The sequence below is a fragment of the Balaenoptera acutorostrata genome, chromosome 19 (genome assembly GCF_949987535.1).
Source record: "Balaenoptera acutorostrata chromosome 19, mBalAcu1.1, whole genome shotgun sequence".
In the NCBI taxonomy this organism is placed as follows: Eukaryota; Metazoa; Chordata; class Mammalia; order Artiodactyla; family Balaenopteridae; genus Balaenoptera; species Balaenoptera acutorostrata.
Genome location: NC_080082.1, coordinates 57,706,527 through 57,733,543, shown reverse-complemented (window position 1 = coordinate 57,733,543; position 27,017 = coordinate 57,706,527). Strand labels below are relative to the sequence as shown.

General features: G+C 42.8%; 1 protein-coding gene across 2 annotated transcripts in view; it reads right to left on the bottom strand.

Annotated features, from left to right (window-relative positions):
• The window catches only part of ARHGAP35 (Rho GTPase activating protein 35), a 120,729-nt gene that overhangs the window by 60,953 nt on the left and 32,759 nt on the right, over positions 1-27,017 (bottom strand). For both annotated transcript variants that reach the window (XM_057534437.1, XM_057534438.1), the window contains exons 2-3: positions 11,987-15,863; positions 89-233 (exon numbers count right to left, since the gene is read on the bottom strand). In XM_057534437.1, the coding sequence (XP_057390420.1) occupies positions 89-233; positions 11,987-15,670 (3,829 nt within the window). In that variant the 5' untranslated portion in view covers positions 15,671-15,863. The remainder of the gene's footprint in view (positions 1-88; positions 234-11,986; positions 15,864-27,017) is intronic.

The following is a 27,017-nucleotide window of genomic DNA, read 5'->3' as shown; positions in this document are numbered from 1 at the left end:
AATAATTCCAGAACCTCCAGATGGCTTAGCCTCTAGAAAGTGTCCTGTAAACAGTGAAAGCTGTAATCGGCTCTGAGGTAACACTTACCTGTGGCTTCAATGTACTCAATACATCGCTCGATAAATACAGGAATCGGTTTCTCTGGACTCACCACGGTTGTTAAGGGCACCCCAAAATAGTTACTCTCCCAGGTCGCCTTTGTGATGGATGGCCGGGGTTTGGGCTTTGGTTTCTGTCCAGGAAAGAGAAAAGAAAGCACAAAAACAAAGTGATTCTCAACATACAACTCAAACATCAGTAAGGCTTCCAGAGGCGAACTCTCAGTGGTGTGGAAACTGTTACAAAGATTCCAAGCAGGATAAAGAGACCCACTTACTCATCTCATTCTTCCAAGTATCACACAAGATGCCGGCAAGTTGCCACATAGTCACACCTTGGGTGTGAAACTGCATTATCAGAACAAAGGTGTTTATAAGAAGCAGGCCATGTTTATTTAATAGCAATGAGATGACTGTCCAACATCCTTTATCAGGGGTACAATGGAGTAAACAGGAAAATTTCCAAACATTCCATACAGATAATAGATATTATACACTCAAGGATGGCTAAAATCTTTTTAAAAGATTAAAAAAGTGGAATTGAAAACTAATAATTTCCTCCTTCGAGAAAAGAGAGCATGCATTCTGCTGAAAGCCCAAGAGAAGAATTCCCTTTGATACATCAGCCTGGGGTTAATTCCCAATGGCTTCTGCATTAAGAAAGGGTAAAACCAACTAATCAGACATGACAAATAAGATAATTCTTTGTCTTTTCCTTCCTAGCTGTCACCTTCCTCATGTAGTAGGAGTAGCAGCAGCAACAACTACTTGCGAGCTGCTACGTACCAAGCCAGCCCCAGATGTTATTTCTATTAAACCTTATGGCATTCCATTTTACCAAGGAAAAATGTCTCACATGACACAACTAACAAGTGACAGTGCTGGGATTCAAACCCAGGAGGGTCTGTCTCCAAAGCCCACGCTCATAAACATTATTGAGATATTTTGCTCCAAATTTATTCAATCCTTTTATTTTGAAGATCAATGAGGAGGAAAAAATGCTCTAAACCGATGGTAAATTTCCTAAAGCTACAGAAATACACCTAAAATGTTGGGCTTTTGTTAAAATATCTACTAAAGAGGAGGATAACCGAACAGAATCAAGGTAAATGGACCCACGTGTGTCTCCAGCAATTCAGTTTCATTTGCAAGTTAATGAGACTAATTTAGAAGGGCAGGTTTATTTAAAAATATGCCCCACTTAGAACTTAAAAGTATTTAGGGATCTCTGCATAAAATCCACTAAAGAGGACAGCTAACTAGCTTCGAGGTCAGGGTCAACAATTCCCTTTCCTTATCCTGCTCATCCTCATTCCTTTTGGTACCCCCTTTATATGAGAACAAATCACTTCCTGTTTAGTCTGAAATTCGCTGAGGACTTCCTGTGCAAACAAGTGGAAAAAAAAAAAAAAAAAACAGCTGAGAATAAACTGTACATGAAAGAAGGAACGAGGCCATGTCTGGACTGCTGGTTGACACTATCTGAAATGACAACCCAAAGGCAAAGATGATCCAGTCCTCACAAAGCCTGCTAACTGATCTGGTGTGGAGGACTGTAATGCAGTGTGAATGGATCCGAGGGTCCCAGAGAAGAACATGCCCTCCACAAAGCCTGTCACTGCGACATGCCTGCTCCTGGTAAAACCAGTGACACAGCCTCTCAGGCTGCAGGGAGTGGCTGCTTCTCTCTCCCCTGTGCAGACTGCCTGAGGCAAACAGGCTCTGATTTCACACTTTTTACCAAAGAAGTATGGAAAAGCAAATTAATGTTTTATCTTGACGTGAAATAATTTAACCAATCTAGACTCTCCCTAGCATCTTCTACTTACAAGAAATACAACATAAAGAATTTAAGCTTTCAAATCTAACAGACCTGGGTTTGAATCCTGACTGAGAAGTTCTGTGACTTTGGTCAAGTAATTTAGCACCTTGGGGACAGCACCCTCCTCACGAGGTGGTCCTGAGGGTGAAATGATACGATGTACTGGAAGTGGCTCAGTGCCTAGAGTGCAGTAGTTGCCCAACAATGTGAGAAGGGCTGAGTGTTTTCCATTGTTACACACCGGTAGCAACCCGTAACAATGTATCAAGTGAGGCTCTCCCTTAAAAATGCCATACCATTTAAACTGTCAGCTGAAGAATCTGAACACACAAGGAAGACCATCCGGATTTAAGCGACATTCTTTTGGCCAACCCCAACCAGGCAGCATTTGCCAGGCAAAACTAACAATAGCATTGTTCTTCAATAAAACCTTGAAGCTTCCAAATAAACTGCTGTTATGGAATAAAAAAAAAAGGAACTTTAAGAGAGCTACCAGGAAGCTACTTGCAATCACTATAATGCCTTCTGACCATAGTTCTAGTAAACAGACAATAAATTTTAATCTCATGCTTCCTCCACCCTCTCAATACTAGAGCAAGATGATGAGGTGTGTTCTAACAGTCTAAGTGAGCTAGAAAATTCAGCCTCCATCAACTGAATACTTACTAAGCACCGGATCCTTGCTTAAGTTCTTTATATGTATTATTTCATTCCAGATTCACAACAGATCTGTAGATATGGGTGTTAAAACTCCATTTTACAGATGAAGAAGCTGAATCCCAGAAAAATTCAGTTACTTGCCCAAGTCAGTTCTGACTACAAAACCTGCGTTCTTAACCACTATGGTTCATTACCTTCCTCTGAAAGTTCCTGGGATATGCAGAATAAATAAATGGATGATTAAATAAATGATTAAGGGGGTACACTGACAATCTGAAGAACTTCTAAAGGTAATAAAGACCACATAAAATACCAGGGATCTTTAAGCTGGGCAAGGGAAGAATGGGGCATGATGACAGCTATTTCAAATAGCTACAGGACTATCTCATGAAAAGAGAGCAGATGATTTTGTATAGTCATGTTGGGAGAGATAAGAGGAAGACAAAGAGGCAATTTTGGCCAGAGAAATTTAAAAAACAAAAACCCCCCAGCTGTTCAAAAAGGAAAGGACTGCTCTGTAAGTATTCGAAGCAGAGGCTGCAACCTACCCGCCATACTCATTGTCAAGGAGATTCTGCTGTCAGATGGAAGGCTAAATTAGAGAGCTGCTCTTTTTTTTTTAAAGATAACTTAAAAAAAAAAAATTTATTTATTTTTGGCTGCGTTGGGTCTTCGTCGCTGCACAAGGGCTTTCTCTAGTTGCGGCGAGCAGGGGCTGCTCTTCGTTGGGGTACGCGGGCTTCTCACTGTGGTGGCTTCTCTTGCTGCGGAGCACGGGCTCTAGGCGCGCGGGGGGCTTCAGTAGTTGTGGAGCACAGGCTTAGTTACTCCGCAGCATGCGGGATCTTCCCGGACCAGGGCTCGAACCCGTGTCCCCTGCACTGGCAGGCGGATTCTTAACCACTGTGCCACCAGGGAAGTCCCAGAGAGCTGCTCTTATCCCTCTCACCTCAAAGAGTCTAATAAGATCTAACCTAGTTCAGCACTTCAACTTACAAAACAGAGAGTAAGCTTTGGCAACGGCATCAACTCCCGTTGTTGAATGACATGGATATTCATTCTCATTCTCCCTAAGATTTAAACAAACTCTGCTTTACAGAATGTCAAAATACCTCCTTGAAATAACTGAAGGCTCTCTAGGGTGTCACAAAATCAGGCAGGGACTCTTGCACAACTAATTCTAAACCTTCCTAGGAAGGAAATCAGACTTTGTGGTGCATGCCAAGAATTGGACCAGATTGTTGACAAAGCAAGCAACACCTCAGGCATCTGAAGGGTTACTGGGCACACATCAAGATGGAAATGCCATTCTTCTGAGTGGCCTGCCAGATGTCTCAGTCCCAGGTCAGATATGTGTCACTCATTAGGGAGTCAGTGGAGCACTCTCAACGGCAGGTCCCTGGAGAGAAGAAAACAACACCGTCCCAACATCTATCTTCTTTCGGGCTCACTCATTAGCAGGCTGAACTGAAAAAAGCATCTAGCCAGAGGAAACCAAGCCCTGAGAACAAACTATACATCTGCACATCTAAGTTTAGAGTCTGACTGGGTCCAAAATGGAAAATAATAGTGATTAATCACGAGTGGCCATGTGCTAGACACACTGTGCTAGGTGCTCTGCACAGTTATCTGAAACCTCACAACCACCCTTCGAGGTAAGGGTTACTAACCCCATTTTACAGATGAGAAAACAAAGGCTCACAAAGATTCACACCCAGCACTGAGAGAGCCAGGATTCAGAGGCCAGTGATGTATGAATGTCCAAGCCCCATGTTCCTTCCCCTACATAACTATCTCCATGATGAAACACACCGCTGACATAAACAAAGGACTGGGTCAGCTCAAATCATCTTCACCTTGTCCTTTGGATAGATATTTTTTGAATAAATAACATAGTCCATTGTTCTTTACTTCACAGTTTCCTTAAAAACATGCCTGATTCTTAGTCTTGATACTAACCAGGTGGCAAAGGAAACAAAGAAATAAACCAATAGCTTATGCCAGTCTTGCACTGGGGAGAAATGGTGATTGGAATTTGCCTCTGGCCTCTCGGCCTTTCTGAAACAAGAAAAGAGCATAAAGGGGAAACTCCTGCTTATGGGACAGTACGCCCACTCCACAGCTCCTCCAAGTCCACGGGGCAAGAAAATGATTAGAATGCCAGCCAAAGAATAAGTAACAGCCAAGAGAAGGACCCCTTCTATCAGCCTGTAAAATGACTGGGTTCCAGAGCCTGATGTGCAATTGACACTCAATAAATTTCTTGAACAAAAACAGTTTCCAATAATGCACAAGGCCAATGTTTCTTTATATTTTTTTTCAAGTTTAGCTGAGACGATGACTATCTCTGTGGGTACCAGAGTATTTTTTTCGTCTTCTAACATTGTGCTGCTCTTACTAGGATGTGAGGTGAGGTTCAGAACGTCATGTTCATACTGAGAGTAGTACATCACAGACTCCGATTTAAAAAACAGATGACGTCATGAATTCCCTGTATCACTCTGCGAGCACTGAACAAGGGATAGTCATCTACATACACATATGACCATTTTCCTAATGGGCTAAGTTTCCAGTGTGCAGGAATCTAGGCATTTTTCCTTTTTAATGAATTATACCCAAGGTCACCTAACAGACTCGCAGCAGAGCTAATACTGAAGTCATCTCTCGCCCTCAATGAACTTACAATCTAATGGGTATTAGAGAAGATATATGTCTACAGCAAGCAAAGGTGATCTAGATATCAGATAAAAACCAACTGAGTCACAAAGAAAAAAAAGTCTCCCACAGCCTCAATGGAGAGGGGTCAGACACTCTTTCTGGATAAAGAATATTCTATCTTCTATGGAAACAGCAGGTACAGCTATTCAGTGATCCTAAACTGCCAACTTCAAATATTCTCTCCCCGTCTCCATAAATACCCTTATCCATGTCAAATTACTTATCCAGATTTTAGGGTCAGAAAACGTGGTCATTGGAGTTGTACCACCTAGCACAGCCTTTTAAATGCTTGGTAACATACCTAATAAAGCAAATAAAAAACAGACTCCAGTCTGCGTTTCTGTTTTTAAGGAGGAATGCCACATACAGGACGTAGTCTGGAACAGGGACAGTGTCCTCTGAACGGGGCAATTCTCCCTCTTGAGAGTGAAACTGATAGCAGCAAAGCCCTAGAGGGTCACACACATGGGTTGCCAAGTTGTAGAGTGGCACACCCTGAACCAACTGTAACTGGTAGGAATCTTAGAAAAACCAGAAGATTCCATAAACTACATTACTCTAGTTTTCCCCCAAAGTGTTTTCTTGCATTCTGTATTCAACATTACAGCTTTCTGATTGGTGATGATTCTCTCGTATTTCCAACACAGCTTCAAAAGGACCTTTTCAATTAAGTTACTCGCTCATGCCCCAAATGCATTCTTGGCTGACTGGTGCTCCCCCTTCTGGCTCTGAAAAAATCTAAGCCCAAGTTCAAGAGAAAACCTGGGGATGGATCTGTTCTGACTGGCAAAGTCTATTATGAAAGCACAAATGCTCAGCCTTGTCTCCTTCAAGCTGGCAGTTAGTACTATGACCCGGTCACTCTCCAACTTGGAGCATCTTTATTTAGGGATGAACCAGGAAGTAGCACAAAGTCTCCTAGCATCCCTAACCCTCCCTCTTGCATGGTGGGAAAAGAAAGGCATGTCATCCCCTCATAGGCACCAAATAAATTGAGACCATAGCTTTTTGCCCTATAAAGGCATGAATCTGGGTCAATGCCTGTTGCCTTCTCAGGCTGAATGGCCAATGCAGTAGGGGGCGTTAAGCAGGGAGGAGGGTCCACTAGTTCCAGGAAATGTTTATAAACATTCCTGCCTGGTTCGACACCCACTGAATCTGGACTTTCCAGAGCTGTGGGGGTCAGTTTTTACCTGTTAGCCTCCTCTCAAATACTGTATAAAAAGTATTCAGAAGGCCTTTCTCTATGGAAGTAGAGGTGATCCCTGACTCGAGCTGAAATAATCTGAGTTCCTACAAAGATATTTCAGTATCACTAGGTGGTAGAGGAGAACAAGTTGGCCCAGTGAAGATCGGAGCAATTCTCTGTTCTCTGAAAAATAGATTTGGGTTGCCTATTGTATTTTTTTTTTTTTTTTTAAAGAACAGGTGTGCTCTAAGCTAAAGCAGATAGTTAAAGATAGCCTATTTTTGTCACCAAAAACAAACTACAGCAGTTCTTTGGGCTTAAAATAAACTGAGAACCGAGTGACACCAGTTCAAAACAATTTCTCAAAGTTCCAGTTGCTATTTCAGTGTCTCCATGCCTTTTTTGTCCTCTACTCAAGTAGACACTGAAGCGAGAAACAAACAGCACCATGCTGTTCTTAGGGGGCAGTGTGGGGAAATAGATGTTTTTAGATAATAACCAAAGTCCTTTGTCTAAAATGAACAAATTGACTGGATTGATTGAGTACTCCAACTGTGTGCCTGGCTATTGAATATTACCATCTTTCTTGGAGACGGGACTCTAAAAACCCACTGGAAGCAGACAGAAGTCAGAAGACTGGGGTTCCAAAATCTCAACTCCTCCACTCAGTAACTACACTAATTTGGGGGCACTGAGACTCAGTTTCCTCATCTCTAAAACCAGGACTTTAAAAAATCACTTCCTTAAGATTGTTAAGCGAAATAGATGAAAAATTGATGTGAAAATACCTGGTACTGTACCTGGCATACAGTAGGTATTCAATAAATGCAGGAAAGTACAAAATCTTTCACATGGGATCCGTAGCCCTCTGTTATTCTGCCCAGTTCTCCCTCACCCTCTACAGTAGCCACTCTAGGTCTCTTTCAAGTCTTAGCACATGCCACATTTTTTTCAGCTCCAAGTTCCACACTGTTTTCTTAAAAGCTCGACCCAGGAAGCCTCCATCTTCACTGACTTTGTCTGCTTCACCCTTTAAGTCTCAGCTTTACATATCATTTCCTCCGGGAGCTTTCCCGGATATCCTAGGTGAGGGTAAAACTCCTTGCTATACAATTCCTTAGCACCCTGTACCTCCACTCCGGCAACATTCAAAATGCACGTAAATACATGTATAAAATCTATCATTCTCTGTTATGGTAAACTAGATGAACGCAACTACCACACATACAATACTTAGCACAACACCAGGCATACAAGTGCTCAGGAAATGCCCGTGCGTGGAGTTGAATGTTTCCTTCCTAAAAGAATGAATGAACATGTGCTTCGGAGCAAGAGTACTTCTTTTAAAAGATAAAATTCTTTCGGGAATCAGAAAATCCAAGGTCCAGTCAGCGCCCCTACCCCACTTTTAAGACCAAGGTATTTATCTGGACTTAGAGCTCATGGGGCAGGGCTAGCCCTTTCTGAAGCACACACTGAGAGTCTTTCCCGAGCAGGTTACAAAGAGCTCATATTTCATACCATTCAGCTTGTCAAAATGCAACATCCCTCCCTGTGGAGCGAGCAGTCCAATTCCCCAGCTGGTTTTTATTCACACTAGAAACTTTAACTCCGTTCTAGGCCTCACAAAATGAGAGCTGTGTCCACACAAAGCCACAACAACCAGCCAATTCACTGAATCCAATGAAATAAGCCAATTCACTGGGGGGGGGGGGGGACACAAACTGTCAAACTGGTTACTTGGTGCCTTATAGACCAAACAATGCGTGATTGAATTGGTTTGCTTTTCAATAGGTTGTCTTGTCATGTGGTAGCTAGAGTGAGTGAAAGATTTTCTTTATCATTCTGTTTTGTCTTTTTAAAAAAAAAAAAAAAACACAAAATAAGAGCACATCAGATAGAAGGGTAAAATAGCCAGTAATGTCTTCTCTAAATCTGTGGTCAAGCACAACGAATTCAGCAATTTGAGCTTGCCCAAACAGCACATTGTGTGGAGCAAGGCACCCCAGCCTGTTTTTTGGCTTTAAAATAAGACCCTGCTGGTCCTGATCTCATCTTTGCAAACGCATGGCACTGGGAGACAGAGACCATGTGCAACGACAACTCTTTACAGACAAAGCATCTATTCATGGACCCCACTGAAGTGCAAGCGTAGATTTTCAATTTCATTCAGCTGAGTGCGGAAGGCTCCCACTATGAGGGTGGGTTGCTAAATGGTTCAGCTGGGAAAAGGACCCAGAATGAGAGTCAGCTTTACAGTTTGCACTTTCATTAGTAGAAATGAAAGCCATTCCCTCACTCCAACTCCAATTTTACAGTAAGGAGCTAATCTAGCATATTAGCCAAGGGCACTGAGCAATTTCTCTTTCTCCACATCACACAGGTACCCAGAGCATAGCTTTTTTGGTTGTTGTTAGGGCTGTTGCTAGGGTAAGGGAGGAGAAAGCAGCTAAGTAACACACAGGGTTTAAAACATACAAAAGGGAGGGACAATGTTGGTCCCTCAAGCTCTCAGCTAGACCAGACCAGTTTTCTCCTCTCCTTGAATACAACATGCATATTTTCACCTTCAAGCCTTTCCCTACCTCACACCACTTCTTCAATTCTACTCATTCTTCAAGGTCAAGTTAAATAATAATAACTAATGCTTATCCAGCATGCAGTATGCTCAGTGTTTTACAGGCACAATCTCATTCCCTCTCTCACACCGTATGAGAAAGGTGCTACTAAGTTTGTCCCTTTTGCAGAAAGGACGTGGAGACGTGAATCAAGTGCTCGAAGGCCCAGCAAGGAAGAGGAGGAATTGGGTTTTGACTTAGGCCCCCTGATTCCCAGAGCTCCTGATCACCACACTGCACTACCTTAACCACCCCCAGCACAGGATATCTGCTCTGCCCCACACAGACCCCCTTCCCTCACCCTCTTAGGCAGACCACCTATTTTCAGAAGCTGTGTAGGTCTTGCTGCCTCAACTGGGTGCTAAGGTCTGGGCAAGAAGGGTCTTTGCCATTTCCCCAGTGGTGTGTGGCATGCAGGAGGAACGAAGTGTGTTTTCCATTACCAAATGGCTCTCCCCTCACTTCAAATAAATACTGTACTGCTTTGTCATGCCAATAAAAATCAAAGGCCAAATTCCTCATGTAGGGGCTGGCTTGGCATCCTCTGCCCCATGGTACCTTGCTTTTCCAGTAAACAAGTGTCAGTCTGATTTCTTAACGGCAGCAAATTTCAATAGGAGGTTTGCTCCAACCAGGAACAGAATGAAAACTTTGCTTATCTCTGCACTAGGATGACAAAGCAGCTATGCTCATTTTAAGGCACCATTTTCCAAGGCAGGAAAAGACAATTTCACCTTTTACTCACTCTTTCCAAAGGATACTCCTAAATGACTTCTGGCACGCTATTGCTCTTGGGCCAGAGGTATCATTTTTATTTGACTAGGAGAGGTGTGGCCCACATAACCCAGATAGACGGGAAGTGGATCACTTCTTGCACGCTGACCCAGCAATCCAGCGTGAGGCAGCTCTAGGTTAGGAGGCACTCATTACCAGCGTGGAGGCGGCCGTCTCAGAGGCTCACTGTGACCAGCCGTTCTCTGCTGAGCCTGCTCTTTAAAGCACAGCTTGTTTGGGAATGTGTTTTAAAAGCTTTATTTTCAACAGTATTAAAAACGTAGCTTGAAGTCGGAAAACCCGTTATGATTCACAGTGTGATATTATGCCACCTTCCTAATTCCCAGGTGTGCAGACACCTCCACACTTCGAAGACTGTCAGCGTTTAGATACGCTGTGCTGGCAACAGTCTTCACCGGGAGTGGAGGAGGAAAAGAAGAAGGCCAAAATGTTCAAAATGTTTGGATTCCAGTATCATCAAACAGGAGAGCTCTGGGGAAATACTGGCAGGCTGGTCAGGCTACTTTCTGGCTTCCTAATAAGAAGTGCTTTCCACTGGTCTGCCCGCTACTAACTTGGAGAACAAAATACTGCAGGCAGATAAAGGTACAGAAATGTAAAAGCAAACCATAGGGAGAGCAAACAGAAAAATGCCTATGATATTTACTGATATACAGCTCAGAATGGGAGGGGAACAGAACAGACAATGACACTGCCCTGCCCTTTCTGAAATTCTATAGCTAAGAAAACTCTGGAAGCTCTGGCCAGTGGTGACTGAGAAGCACGCTGCATGCTATCAGGGAAGACAAAGTGAATAGGTTTTCCCTGTGAGGGCCATGGCACCGTGCTCCTCCATCTCCAAGGACCCTCTTAGCCAATATGAGCTGCAGAACTGGCCTCCAGATAGTATTTTACAACAGAATTGTCAGCTCTCAAAACAGCCTGGACTCAAGATCCTTCTGATTTGGTATGTCTTGTAATAACATAAGTTTTGGGGAATCTTTCTTCCAAAGTTCCCTAAAACGCTTTCAGACAAGTGACTTTGTTCTCTGCCATTTCATGGTAGGGAGAGGAGCAAAAGCTTTCAATGCAGAGAAACCATCCTGTATACACAATGCTGGGGGCGGGCCCGCATGTAACAGTCTGTTGACAGAGTTCTGTTGTGGTGTCTCACCAAGATGTCTTTCTCTGAAAAACAAAAGGTATTTCCCCTACTCTAAATGGGGAAAAAATAAAGTTGAGAAATACCTTTTCTATCTCAAAGCCTAAGCCCAAGAGGACAGGGCACACTGCCCTGCACGGCGCAATTCCACACAAGATAGAGACTTCATTTGCTCCTACATTTGGGGCTGTTTCCTCTACATCTGACAGCAGGCCTGATATTCCTAACACACATGGTTTACTTTTTCTTTCTTTTCCCCTTCCTGCCCCACTTGTGGTCCCTAAATCAAATCTGAAGCTCTCACTGATAGCAGCAGCAACTCACTCAAGGAGCTGGAGGGCACTCCAATTTTACAAACACGGGACAGGTTTATAACTCACAGAGACAAGATTATTTTTCATTTAGGTACTTGAAGACCCTTCACTGATTTATGTGTGCAAATAAAATAACCATCTAATTTTTCCTAATCTAAAATGTAGCAACCTTTACAGATCAGCAAGGGGGAAAAGGAGCATTTAAGAGATGTATGGATGAAATGTTTGTTTCTCAGTCAAAGACTGAGGGCTGTGATTCTGGGTTCTGCTGTTTAAGTGAAGAAAGGCCAAGCACATTGTCACTGGCTTGGCTGTTTGTCAGGACACTGACAAGTTCTACATGATCTGCTCATTTTGGTAATTACCTAACTATTGTTTTGGACAAAGACAACTCGGGCTGTCTATCCAAAGTCCTTACCACTTGAGAGCTACCAGTAGTAGCTATCTGAGACACTGCTTATTTTTTAATGCTAAGTCAAAGAGTAAAGACACACACCCACACACCCACAGGGCAGTTTTTTTACCAGAGTAAGCTGTCCTTGAAAATCTTCATCATCATCAATGAACTCTTACCAAGACACTGTGCTGTGCAAGCCACTCCTATAAATCATTCCTAAACTCGTGTCTTACCTTAGTGTTCCTTCTTAGACTGCGAAGAATATTCCTCCTCCTTGGGTCTTCATCTGTCTCATACGGAATGACGGCACTGTCCCCTTTATAACCCTGGGATGCCTGATCCTCCTCTTTCTTTCGGATGGGCCCAAGCTCATCATCGCTCCCCACGGTGAAGCTGGTTCGGTAACTAGCAAACCTCCCCAGCCGGCTGCATCTCGTCCTGTACAGCACTGGCTTGCTCACGATGGATACCTTGCGTCCTCGCTCTAGAGAACTAGTGTCCATTTCGCTGTCGGAACCATTCCCACTGCCGTTGGACTGGGCTTTGTTGATATTCCGAATGGTGATGATTTTGCCTTGGGTGCTGTCGTGGGGCACTGAGTATATGTTTTCTTCTTCATTCCTTGGCTTGACCACAGCATCCATGGGTTCGGCATAATCAGAAGGATCGAACCCATCTGGAGGTAGCCAGGTGCTAGAAGACACAGACTTCCTCTGTCCATCTCTATGGCCTTGGTCTAAATAAGACAGATCCCCCTTTGTAATTTCAAAATGGACAGGAGGCTTTGGTTTGACTGGCGGAGGTACTTTGTTGTTCAGTTTACTCTCAAAATTGCTCATGATGAAAGACAGCCCATCATTTCCCTCCAGTTCCATAGAGAGCTTAGAATGGTCTTTGGACAGAGAGGGCAGTGATGTGTCTTCTCGAAACAGGCTATAAGAAGGGGGCTCGATATCTTCTTCAGAATCCTGCAGGTTTGAGTTGCAGAGCGGAGAGCCTGCCCGGGGGGAGTTAAACACCTCTTCTGTGGTGCTGCAGGCCTCGGCAGCATTGTCGTACATATGAGTAGCCTCGATTATGTTCTTTTTGTCCACCACATCTTTAAAAAATGGGTGGAAGAGCTCAAGTTTATGCTGGGGTTGGCTACAGGGGATACTTGTGAACTTTCCATCAATTTCTTGAGCGATCTCCTCCCCCTCGGTCAGCTGCTCCCGACTTACGTCATTATCCAGGACATCTACAGCGCCGTCAGTGAGTGCAACCAGCTGGATGGGGATAATATCCTGCACTTCACAAAGAAAGGCACGCAACATAGCCAAGGAGGCCTTACGTTTGGCTGAATAAAAAACAATGTACCCATGGACCAATCGGCTTTTTCTGATGCTAAATGAGGAATGGTATGAAAGAAGAGAGAGTTCAATGCGCTTCTTGTGTAGTCCGATTGGTAGTTCAAGTAAAACAGAGTTGCTGCTTCCGCAATGGGAAGACTTACAGGTTTGGGACTGAAGGACGGGAAAGAGTATGTCATCTGCACTAAACGGATCTCCACACATCAGACACATGACAATTCGCAGGTCAACATCAGCCAGATCTTTGATGCTAGCAGTAGAACTGACCAGGTTTAAGTTACGCTTGGAGTCCAGAAGTCCTTTCAAAACTTGACTGATTTGCTTTTCGTTAATGTTGCGTCCGTAACCAATGCCAGCGGAAGCAGGGTCGAGAAAGACACACTGAAGTTTGCTAGCAATCTGCTGACCTTGCTGTATTAAGCTATGCAGGGTCTCTCCACTGGTGTCTCCTCTTTTGTTAACCAAAATTAAGGTCAGGGGGAGATGCACTAAATGATTATCTCGCCTGCCAAGTGTGGACTCTCTGCTCTTCTCTATACTCTCCACCACATAGGATAGAGACTCCTTTGAATTGTAAAGGCAGAGACAACCATGGGGCTGAAACGTTGGTGTTTGGAAAGAGTTCACAGGAAGCCTGACATTCCCTTCTATTGGCCTCAGGGAGAGCTCATACATTTTACCATCTATTACATACTTATCATCATTTGTACAAAGAGCTCGAATCTCATTGGCCAACTCTCGTGCAAGGCCGTCCTTGCCCAAGATCACCAAGTTGATTCTATCAATGTTGGGGTCAGAAAGTGAATTTTTCTGATTCCGGTCAGATGGTCGGATAAACCGAGAACTAATCAAGTGCTCGATCTTAGCATCCACACAGGCAGGGCAGCTAGGGCATGTTTCCTTTGTTGGGTGGTACACAAAATGAATGTGCTTCAGAATAAGGGCATCACGCTCTGCTTGGAGCTTCTGTAATGCCTTAAATCGCTGTTCCTCCCCCAGAACATCCTGAATGACACCCATCTTCTCCTTGCTGGGCTTAGCATCCAGCTCCAGCTCATAAAACAATTCCGAATATTCCAAAAGCAGCTCCTGAAACTCTTCCTTTGCTTTGTCTATAATTTGCTTTTGGTGTTTGCCATAAATATCCATGTATACAGATTCTTCTAGCCACTGATAGAAATCTTCATTCATAATAAAACTGCGGGCCTCTTCCCAAGGCTTTCCAGGAGTTATGAAAGGAGAGGTCTCCAGGTTTTCTTTGAATGCCCTTCTCATCTCAGCTCTTTTCCTCTCGTTCCGCAGCTTCTCTAAGTGGGCCTCGTACAGCTGCTCTGCAGGGACGGTATCCATTAAGTCAAAGGGAATCCGCTCGTTCTCGATGTTGTCAATGTGGCTGGTGGCATCCCACGGTGTCTCTTCAAGCACAACAAACCACTTTAAGAATTCTGGCTTGGTCTCCAAGAGCTTTTTGGCTTTTATGCAGCTTAGGTGGTCTATTTCATCTAGATTGGGTATAAGAGCTTCAAAAGCTAGTGGGAGGGCTGCCAGGTACAGCTTCCTCCTGCGCTCAATATGCTCATGCTTGAGGCGATGGATGTGCTGGAGAAACAGCTTCTTGGCTTTCTGAGTCCCTTCCAGGTAGACATAGTCCTGGTACTCAGGAGAGGCCTGCATCTTTCGGCTGACACTCAACCAATTCTCATTGTGGTTTTTCACAATGCGACTCACCAGCCACTCATACTTGTCTTTTGCTGTAGCTATCTGCTGACTCTGCTGCTTGAGAGCTTCAAAATAAGGAATGATTTTCGTCTTTCCCCGACTTTTATCAATGAGTTGCACTAAGGTGCTGAAAGCTAAGTCCACATTTACATTGGATCTTGCTGAGGTCTCCACAACCTGGAGGTTCTTTTTGCTTAAGGCAAAAGTATGTGCATCTCTAATGTACCGCTCAACACCCTCATCGCACTTAGTCAGGACCACCACTATGGGCTTTTTTGTCTTTGCAAGCTGATTGTAGAGATTAGAGACAAACTTGAGCTGGTCATCAAAGTTCCTATTCATGCCCCTGCTAACATCAATACCAAGAAGAAAACCATCAATTAGCAGCTTTCCATCTGGCATTTGTTTCTGCTCAAAGTCCTGCTCCAGCCCCAGCTGGTCAGTGCAAAAGTACATGAGTTTTTCAGCTGATGCGAGCTTGGTTGCAGCAGCTCTCTTGATATAGGGCTGCAGGGCCGTGCTCCGGTGAGGCTGAAAAGTCTGATCATCAATGAATTCAGTCTGCTCCACAACGTGCATCTTACATTCCACACAGTCCTCCAGGGAACGGCTAACTTCCCCCCAGTAGAGAAAGTGGTCATTATTGACCACTCGCCCACCAAAGTCACTGGTGCTGAGGACAGAGGTATGGTCCAAGTGAAATTCGTCAGCACTCGGGCGCACAAAGCGGTTGCACAGACAAGACTTCCCAATGCCGCACTGGCCCTTCTCCTTCTCCGTCCCAGACAATCCCACCACACTGATGTTGTAGGTGGGAATGCGGACATCTTGCTTTCTTGCCATCATCATCGTCGACACATCCTGCCACAATCAGCTACTTCCAAGATCAGATTAGTGTTTTCCAGTGGACCCAATGGCTTCCCCACATTATCAGTGGGGGCCGGCTGCCCACGAAGCAAAAGTGTCAGATCTCATCGTGCTTGTATACCAGTACGAGGTTAGTTTTTGCCACTTCTCATCACCAAATAGCCAACATTTCTTCCTAGGTGGGGGAGGAAAAAAGAAAACCAATCAGCATCATAATTTTGAAACCAATTTTAATCACCAAACAGTAGAAAATATCAATTTTATTGTTCAACAAATAATTACAGTAAACATCAAATGTACGAGGCCTTAAGCTGGGTAAAGACATAAGAGCAAATAAGACTGACATCTGGACTTCCCTGGTGGCGCAGTGGTTTAGAATCCGCTTGCCAATGCAGGGGACATAGGTTCAAGCCCTGGTCCGGGAAGATCCCACATGCCGCGGAGCAACTAAGCCCACGTGCCGCAACTACTAAGCCCACGTGCTGCAACTACTGAAGCCCACATGCCTAGAGCCCATGCTCCGCAACAAGAGAAGCCACCGCAATGAGAAGGCCACGCACCGCAACGAAGAGTAGCCCCTGCTCGCCGCAACTACAGAAAGCCTGCACACAGCAATGAAGACCCAATGCAGCCAAAAATAAAAAAATAAATAAAAAACAGAATCTGCCAACAGCAAAGAATGTAAGAAGTGGTGAAATAACCAAGGCATTTGCACTAAAGGCAATCTACAAAGCAAGGCAGTTTACAATTATTAAAAAAAAAAAAAAAAAAGACTGACATCTGTTGTACCCTCAGAGGTACAATGTCATCTAATGGAGGAAGACACATAAGCAAGCAGTGTGCTAAGGGCTAAAACAAGGGCTTGCAAGCTCCTTGGAAAAGTGGCTGATTCCAGGGCTAGGGCAGGGTTGGTACAATATGGGCCTGGAACATCTTATTGTACAAGAAAGGAAGGAAGTGCTTGAAAAAATGATAGGGTACCTCACAAGGACACGGGAGCCAGTTTGAAGGGGCACCCACTGGTCAAATCTGGGACACTTTGAACATCAAAATAATTAAGTACAGTAACGAATTACAATCCACTGCAGAAGTAGGAACTTGAGTTCATAATACTGGATCAGACAAGAATCATCACTTGATGCTAATCTAGGGGGGGAAATTTTGATTAGGAGCAGGATTTTGCGCAGAAATGAGGTCTCCTGATAGACTACTTATTGCAAATGGAAGAAGAAACACAAACACACACTAATTACACAGTGGAGATGTTGGGCAACACTTTGGGTAATGAAAATTATTACCACCAAAGAGCCAGAAGGACATCATGGGCCTCCAGATGTGATACCCCAGGAGGATACAACATCACTATGCAGTATGATGGCCTAGAATGCACTACCTCAACCTAATCACAAGGAAACATCAGACAAACACAAAATGAGCAAGATTCTATTACGGCCGGGGGTGCGGGGTGGGGGGGCATTTCTGTACTTTAAAAAAAAAAAATCAGTGTCATAATAGACAGAATGGCTTTGTAAATAAATATTTCAGATTAAAGGAGGCTACAGAGACATCCTAACTAAATGCAATTATCTGATCCTAGACTGAATTCTGTATGGGGTGGGCGTGGAGGGGCAGGAGGAGGAAGGCTATTCAGAACATCATTAGATCAATTAATAACATTGGACTATGAATGGAATTAGATAAAAGTATTCTATCAGTGTAAATTTATGAAGTTTACAACTATCATGTGAGAGAAAAGCCCTACTCTTAGGAAATACACACTGAAGTATTTAGAGGAAAAAGACCATAATGTATGTGGCTGGTCCAAAAAAAAAATCACACCTATATATTGAGAGAGACTAAGAATGCAAACAAGGAAAAATGTTAACAACAGGAGGTGAATCTGGGTAAAATGTACAGGATATTCCTTTGTGCTATTTTAATTTTTGCAACTTCTCTAAGTTTGTAATTATTTCCAAATAAAAGGGTTTTTTTGTTTGTTTTTTTAAAGGGTATGAATATGGGGTGGCTTCCCTGACAAGAACGTAAGCTCTGTGAGGGTAAGGCCCACCCCTGCTTTCTTCACTTCTGTGTCCTCAAGCTACGAGAACATGTTTGACACAAATATTTACTGAAGGAATGAATAAATGAATGACTATTAGAGCTTATTAAAGGGTCCCCAAACCCAGCCTTTCAGATTTAGGAAAGCCTTGCTGGAGGAAGTTCCATCTCAGGTGAGACCTAAAGTAGAGGGGCCGAACTGTGCAGACTCCTCTCTCTCCAGAAAAGGGCACTGCCCGTGGGAGAACCAGCTGAACTTAAGTGTGTACGGGGAAGAGATGGGTGAGATGCATTGGCAAGTAAGCAGGGACCAGATTAAGCCACTTTCAAAGAGCTTCGATTCTTCCCCAAAGGCTATGGGGAGTCACAGACTGTGCCTGTGAAGTGGCACCTAAAAGGACCTATAGCTGAAGTCATAAAATGTTATGATGATGTCTTACAAAGCCCTTAGCAGCTTCCCAGCTGAAATAAGTAAAATATGTAGTCTTTGGCCGCCTCTACATAAATGTTCTTCTGGTCGCTACAGTTTATACTGCACTGCAGTCTACTTACACGTGTAAATGTAACTGTGCAATTGCTGAACCTGTAGCCAAATGAACAGTCTCCTGAGACACTCCAAAGAGAAGAATTTAAAATAAACAGCAATTTTCTTTTGAATCTCATTTATGCTTGGTAGGAACCCAGCATTTCCACAACCTTAATATTTTTTTGTGAGCCTATCTCACAAGAAGTGCCACAGGAAGTCAGACCACCATACATTATTCTGACTGATACAAGGGGGCAACAAATGGGAGAGCACAATTGTCCCCTATGATGATAACCCTGAAAGGTCAAAGACATTTCCCAAAAATCCGTGTCTTCCTTTGATAACCCAGAAAGCCAAACCCTCTATGGAGACAAAATGTGGCTAGATGGTATGTAAAAATTGTCTGACCATTTCTCAAAAGAGAAATCTCAATGCCTGTAAGTAATCACCTCCAGATAACCTAGTGGCATGCTCCTATAGAAGCCAAGCTCCAGGCTTCAGGAGGAGCAAGCAGGATAGCTATGGGAAAGAGAAAAAAACCCAACCTTCCCCATCCTCCACTTCCCTAGGTGACTGCATACATAAGTAAAATTATAAGATGCTTATGAACATCTAAAGCATGTTTACATACAACCTCTGAAATACCTGAAAAGGAAAGATTTATATGAAATCAAAGTGCTTTTTGCACATTATTCTGTAGTATACATATACAATTTTTTTAAATTTATTAATTTGTTTATTATTTATTTTTGGTTGTGTTGGGTCTTCGTTGCTGCGCTCGGGCTTCCTTTAGTTGCGGCGAGCGGGGGCTACTCTTCGTTGCGGTGCACGGGCTTCTCATTGCGATGGCTTCTCTTGTTGCAGAGCACAGGCTCTAGGCACGCGGGCTTCAGTAGTTGTGGCACGCGGGCTTCAGTAGTTGTGGCACGCGGGCTTCAGTAGTTGTGGCTCGCGGGCTCTAGAGCACAGACTCAGTAGTTGTGGCGCACGGGTTTAGTTGCTCCGCAGCATGTGGGATCTTCCCGGACCAGGGCTCGAACCCGTGTCCCCTGCATTGGCAGGCGGATTCTTAACCTCTGCACCACCAGGGAAGTCCCTACAATTTTGTTTTAATGAGGCTTTAACAGAGCCTCAGGTAGGAATGCTGACGAAGGTTTAAGGAAGTCAAGAGTGCTCACCTAACAGAGCCCTTCTCTATCATTCCTCATCCCAGGGTCTGGCAGGAGTCAAGGCCACCCACTTGACCAATCTTGAAATGCAACTTGGCGACACAGGTCCTACTTCAAGCAACTGCTGCATGCAGCTGGCAAATCATCCCACTTACCCTCTATAAAGTGGGCCAAATAATCTACCTCTTCACAGAAATCTCAGGAAAACAAAACCACAACCTGCTCTTAAACCTCAAGAAATAAAGATATTGGTTTAATTTTGAACTAAACTAAAATGTATAGTCCATTCAACACCTTGTTACTTACAATTTTTTTTATGGCAGGATATTCTATTTAGTCCATTCAAGTCAAAGTCTCAGTTATCTGAAGGATGCTAAAGAAAAGAAAACACTCTCAACTCTCAAGAATGTAGCAACTGATATTTAAAACCCAGAATGCTGCTGGCTGAACTAAAAAAGCTACAAGAAATGAGAATTAGGTGGCATGGGAGTGGTTAATTTTTGGACACCTGGTAACCTTCCACTTGTTAGAAACCTAACAGTTTCCCTGGTATAAGTATACTCTTCTTACATGTCTGTCTTTGATGTCTGGATAATGCAGTTTTACTAGTTCCTCAATTGGACTGAATTACATGGTAAACAAAGACTGTTATAAATCTAAAAACGTCTCAAACACTTGGTTTAAAGGAAATAACCTTAAGTGCTTGGTCACAAACACGATCGACTTTTCTAAGAGGTGGGTAAAAAAAATTAGCTGAGTCACTAAATTTAATGATCTGAAGGCCACAAAGAAAGAGAAAGTAGAAGACAGGGCATGTCCAAGACTTCGCAATGTCTTTAGAGTGTAAATCTGATGGGAACTGGTGTTCTTAGTGGGCAACTAAGCTACTCAAACAGCAAAATCTGAACACCCATTCTAATAATTTGCCAATACTAATCCTTTTAAAACTGAAGAATTACAGTAGAGGAGGAAAAAAGTATTCTTTAAAACAGTAACTCCGGGCTTCCCTGGTGGCACAGTGGTTGGGAGTCTGCCTGCCAATGCAGGGGACACGGGTTCGAGCCCTGGCCTGGGAGGATCCCACATGCCGCAGAGCAACTAAGCCCGTGCGCCACAGCTGCTGAGCCTGCGCTCTAGAGCTCGCGTACCACAACTACTGAGACCTCGTGTCACAACTACTGAAGCCCATGCTCCTGGAGCCCGTGCTCCACAATGGGGGAGGCCACGGCAGTGAGAAGCCTGTGCACCGCAACGACGAGCGGCCCCCGGTCGCCGCAACCAGAGAAAGCCTGCGCACAGCAGCGAAGACCCAATGCAGCCAAAAAAATTAGAAATTAATTAATTAAAAAAAAAACCAGTAACTCCTTTTATCTTTAAGCTTTACTGAGCTACTTGTATTAGAAAAATTAAAACACAGAACCTAACATTTAGCTTCACATTTGAAGCCATAAGTCCACTTCTTTAGGAAGGAAAATACTCCAGGAGTATTTTCAATTCTTTGTCACAAATATAGGCTGAACATAATGCAGGGACTTCCCTGGCGGTCTAGTGCTTGAGACTTCGTCTTCCCACGCAGGGGGTGCAGGTTTGATCCCTGGTCGGGGAGCTGGGATCCCACATGCCTTGCGGCCAGGAAACCAAGACACAGGACAGAGGCAATACTGTTAACAAGTTCAATAATTTTCAATTTTCAATTTCAATTTTCACTTTGAAAATGGTCCACATCAAAAAAACCAACAAACAAAAAAACAAAACCATAATGCAAACATCTGAGAGCTTTTTTAGAACCTGTCACCAAGAATCCGGAGTTATTTGACTTGTTTAACCAAGACAGTAGCTCCACAAAGAGCGCCTCAACTGGAAGGTAGGAGGAGGGGTGTCTTCTTTTTTAACACCTCTACAAAACACCCAGGACAAGAAGTGGTAACATTCCCAAGATGGTACACATTTCATAGGACACAGAAATGCCACTGTGACCCAGCATTACTATGACTGCTCAAGTTCATACCATCAGCAGCTCAGTGTGTGTTTCACTCTTCCATCCGCAACCTCACACCCCCTACCCCCACCCCCAAGAGGAAATGTTTCTGGGCTCTATAACCTAGAATGCCCTGTTAAGACACAGATCTATCTACCTACCACCACTATTCATAACCAAAACTACTGTCTCTGCCTATGAGACTAGCCAACAAATTCTGAAAATGCATTTTGTTTCAAACAACCATATACAGAACACCACCAAACTAATAATAATATAACACTGTATAATAATTATATATTATATGATAATATAAGGAAATAATTTCATAGTGAGCTACTAGCAAAGGAAGCAAAATCCTTGTTACCATAATTTTTCTTAATTCCAATAGGAGAAAGGAATGGAAATATGCATTTTAATTTAACAGAAAGCAGAGCATTTTCTAAATGTCCTTAATACCTCATACTTCTGAACACATTAAATTTCTGAATGGATTTTCAAAACTATGAATTACCATCAACAGCTGGTTAAAATGTCTGCAATAAGTAGATACATGATAAGACTCATTGCTCTACAGAGGGGAGGGGAAGAACAAAAGGAAAGGATCTAACCAGGAAGCATTTTCCCTGTAAGAAAGATTCCTTAAGAATTTTTCAGAGGAATTTACTTTCCAAACAGGCCAGAAAGGATGCGATATAAAAGCTCCAGTAAGAAGAGAATACGACTCTCTGGTCTACTTAAACAAAATAGTCTTTAAAAACCCAATGTTTCTATTTTCACATTATTAAATGTTAAAGTAAAATTTCCTAAGTTTTTTGTTTGTTTTCCTTTACAAAAAGAAATTAAAGTTGGAAGTGGAATCCAAGGTCCTCGTTTATCCAATTAATTCATCTGTGAAATCCAAATAAATTTATAGAACCTTCAGGTTAGTGATGTGCACAAATGGTGTATCAGAGTATTTAGCTATAAATAGGAATTTTCATCCTTATAAATCTGACACCAAAATAAAGAGGGAGTCTTCACTTCCTCCGTGTGATTTCTATTGAAACGTGAAGAAATGCCCTTGTTCTGCTCATTTCTTTACCGCGTGAGAAGTATCTTTTGAAATGACTACATCTGAAATGACTACATCAAACTTAACAAGCACAACATAGCCCCTAACACTGAATAAAAGAGAAAGGTAAGCCATTTGATGGCCCCAGTTACAGAGTAGCTAAATTCTCTCCTTCCTTCATAATATTTCAGAGACGTTAACCATTTTTGTATCACTCTAGTCTCTAATCCTTAAAATTAAGAACTGAACTGTCCATCAACCAAATCAAATACATATTTATATCTAAGACAACGTGATGAAACAAAGAAGAAACAGGACCCTGTCCTTGCTGGTGAGAATCTAATAATTTACTAGAAATACAATATTTTAACTTAAAAAATAACTAGATCACAGACAATAAATGGCATAGACCATTTCCTGGGATCCAGAGAAAGGAAGAGGAGATCATTCAGATCTGGGATAGACTGGGAATGGTGGGATAGACTGGGAATGGTGTCAGAGCAGAAGTAAAATCTGAATTGGTACATAAAAGACTGGCAGGGCTTGGAGAGATGGCCCAGGTATTCTAAAGACATAAAAGGGTATGAATGACGGTGACCAAAATGGAACAGCAGCAGATATGTTTTGGGACATACTGACTGGCACAGAGTTTTCGTGCATGGAAGGTAGAAGACAAGAAGGTCAGCAGGGCTCAGACTATGAACAGACTGTATTTTTACCTGTGAGAATCTAACGTGAAAATAATCTTTTATCCCACCAGTGTTATTTATTGTTGGTAACACTGCTACCTCAACTCCTCACCTAACAAATTAACACAGTCTAAGGAGATGATCATCTTACGTGAAAGAAAACACCATTTGAATATGGCAATTATATTTCTACCGTTCAGTCCAATGCAAATTCAAATAACATGGTAGGGAAGGGGCAGAAAGCCACGGATTTTACAAAGGAAGCAAACAGCAAATATTTGCCCAGAATAGTACTAGTGGTTGCTCCCACTAGCACAGGCTACATACACCTACTCCTGTTTAGCGTAGGAGGGAGGATTTCCTCAAAGCCACAGAATCTTACTACATCCCCAGGGCTCTGGGTACAGGAAATCTCTGAAATGGGTCATCTGGATCTTTGGAAAGACTGACTTAAGTGTTTAACCATCTGGTCTTGAAACGTGTAATCTCATACAACAGATGGGCTATTCTTGGACAATGGGTATGTATGTGCACTCAGCTCTTACTATGCGCTATGCAATGGACAGCACGCTCCAGAGGGCCCAATGAAGAAAACACAAAGGGATCAAAAACAGTTTTCAAGGACTGATAACTCAGATGTCTGTTCTGAAAATAATTTGGCCCAAAGTTAATTTTTTAAAGGACAGCTATGAAAGATTCTCTGACATTACGTATATAATTTTTACAAATGTCTCTTAATGCTCCTCTTTCTTTCTTTTTTTTAAGATTTATTATTTACTTATTTATTTTTGGCTGCATTGGGTCTTAGTTGCAGCATGCGGGGTCTTCACTGCGGCACGCGGGATCTTTCGTTGAGGCGCGCAGGCTCTTCGTTGAGGCGCGCAGGCTTCTCTCTAGTTGCGGCGTGTGGGTTTTCTCTTCTCTAGTTGTGGTGAGCAGGCTCCAGGGCACGTGGGCTCTGTAGTTTGCGGCACGTGGGCTCTAGCTGAGGCGCAAGAGCTCAGTAGTTGTGGCGCGCGGGCTTAGTTGCCCCGCGGCATGTGGGATCTTAGTTCCCTGACCAGGTATCAACCCGTGTCCCCTGCACTGTAAGGCGGACTCTTTACCACTGGACCACCGGGGAAGTCCCAATGTGCCTCTTGATTTATTTTCCCCCCAAACCCTGGTAAAGGTACCTCAAATTCCAGCGTAGAAAAACACAGCTACGTTATCTTACCATCATAGCCGGCCCACAAAGAATAAAGTAAATAGCCCATTTTTCACCATGACACAGTTCTCATGCAGAACTCTACAAGCCAGTCCCAAAGAAACAAAATTTCTAAGCCAAGTTATTCACAGGATGAAATCAAATTCCCCTGATGAATGAAGGGAGTTGCTTTCAGCAAAAGCACTTCCTTAAACTTTATCCTCAGCAGCTTTCTCTCAGGTAACTCTGGAGTTCTGATCAGGCTATCTGATCAAAGCAACTATAAACAAAGACAAAAGTGAAGGCTGAGAAATCTTTCTCACTGATGCAGCACAATTTCTCTGGGTTACCTATATTAAGAACGATAACAACAACACACAATTTCTGATAACCTGCAAAAATATTCCACGCCAAAGGAAATGCAACACCAAGGCCAAGTGGAAACTGAAATTACTCGAATCCACCTTGGTATCACAGCCTATCTACCATTAATACAGTGAGCTAAGATTCTTACCAAACCAAGATACAAATACACAGCCACATATATGTATAGCTGATTCACTTTGTTATAAAGCAGAAACTAACACACCATTGTAAAGCAATTATACTCCAATAAAGATGCTTAAAAACAAAACAAAACAAAAAAACACAGCCACATCTTACCTCTGAATTTCCTGGTATTCGGGCCATTGATTTTTGAAATGGTAAAGAAAATCTAAAAAATTATCTCAGCAGTTGCTTCTGAGCACTTCTGATCTATTCAGTTTATTTTTAAAGTTCAGTAGAAAAAAAAAAGTTTTTTCAAGAACATTCTCCAAAAAAATTTATCTGAATATACAAGAGTGGAGGTACAGCCAAATGTGTCTTGCAGAGGAGGAAATAGGCATTTCTGTCAATTGGGAAAAATAGGTCGGCTTGTTTTCAAGTCCAACAGTAAGCCTTACTATTCTGTTCCCCTGGTGGCAGTCTAAGATGACATGAGGATTTCAGCCCATTATCTCTAATTATTCCTCACTACTCATTTGCATTATTCTATAAATTGCCAGTCCTAAAGCAGACTACTGCTAGTAATAAAAATTATGCCACATGTATAAACTTTTTAAATAAGAACAGTTGGTTTTATTTTATCTAATTCACCTGTACTGAAGATAAGAACAATGGTCACAGAGAAACATAACAGAACAACCTCTAAATCCAGCAAATTTTAGTAGGGAACAATTTGAATTCAGATTAAAGAACTTATTTAGGTCTCACACTAGCAAACCAATACTTATATTTCTCCTTTCCATTTTCTAGCCTCCACACTTACTTATATACTTGCCTTGCTTCAAATAAAGTTAAAAGCAGAGGTCTGAGAGAAATGGAAAATGAACAGTTACAAGACAGAACATGGGAAGGAGCCTGGAATTAGCACAAAATCATGCCTCAGGCTCAATTCATCATATCTGAAAATCTGCTAAATTGAGGTGTTTATCCCTATCTTCTAGAGGTGATGGATTTATGAATTAATACATTTAACACAAAATGGATTTTCTGAATGAGAAGATGTTACATGTAGGCACTATTAACAAAAAGGTACTATGAAAAATATTTCTTACTCAAATATTTTTCACCTCACTATCTGAAAAGCATATTTCAGGTTCCTACTTTGAGGCTAGGAAAGAAGGTATGATAGAAAAAGGATATGAGCGGAGCTTCTGTTCTACTTCTTGACCTGGGTTGGTTACACGGGTAGGGTATTCACTTCATAATTGTTCAGACTGTACATGCTTTATACACTTTTCTCTACAGTTTTTAAAAAAGGATACAATTCAGAGAAATGAAGAAACACAGGTTCACATAGCTACGAAGTAGAGCTGGGATGTGAACACGCCCCTCTCTCAACCACGGGGACACATTCTCCCCCTTGTATACTAGGCCTCTGCCTGGGGTCCTGTTAAACAGGTGACTCTAATCCTCACGCACCAACAAGAAGAACAGTTGAGGAGCGTGCCCTGGAGGGCCCCGGATGTAACTGGCAGATCTTCAGGGCTATGGAGAAGGCTGAACAGGTGGAACACCAGACCTTCCGGCCTTAAAACAGAGCAACTCAATTTGATCTATTTTATATGTTGGGATTCCACATATAAAGAAAAATTTTTTTTTCAACTTCTATAGTTTTTTAAAAAGCTCAAAAAACTTCATGGTTCAAAGACCAATTTAATAAGCAGACATTTGGTGGTTTAATTCCCAAGATTTTGCCAAGAGACAAGAGTCAAAAAGAGTCTCCTGTCTGTCCCCCAAAGGCTCCCTTCTCTTCTCATTCAGGAAACTTATGCGGATTAGTGACTACTGAGACAGAGAGAAAGGAAACAACTTGGCTAGTAAGGGATGGTGCCCCATCTGACACCTCCCCACCCCCCCCCCAGGCCTGTCCTGCTGCTCTAACACGCTGTCCTGGCCAGAGAACTGGAACGGCGAGCATAAGGTATGTATGGTGGGAGAGGTCGGGGGCAAACCTGTTTTGTGGTGGGCCCTGTCACAATAAGGAGAGTCTAGACTTCATCCTCTGAGGAGCCCCCAGGATTCTGAGCAAGAATGGCATGGTCAGTCTGGGCTGAAAGAGGGAATTCTGAAAGCAATCTTTGTATGCTCCCCCTCCCTCCATATCTCTCTCTGCTATTTTACCC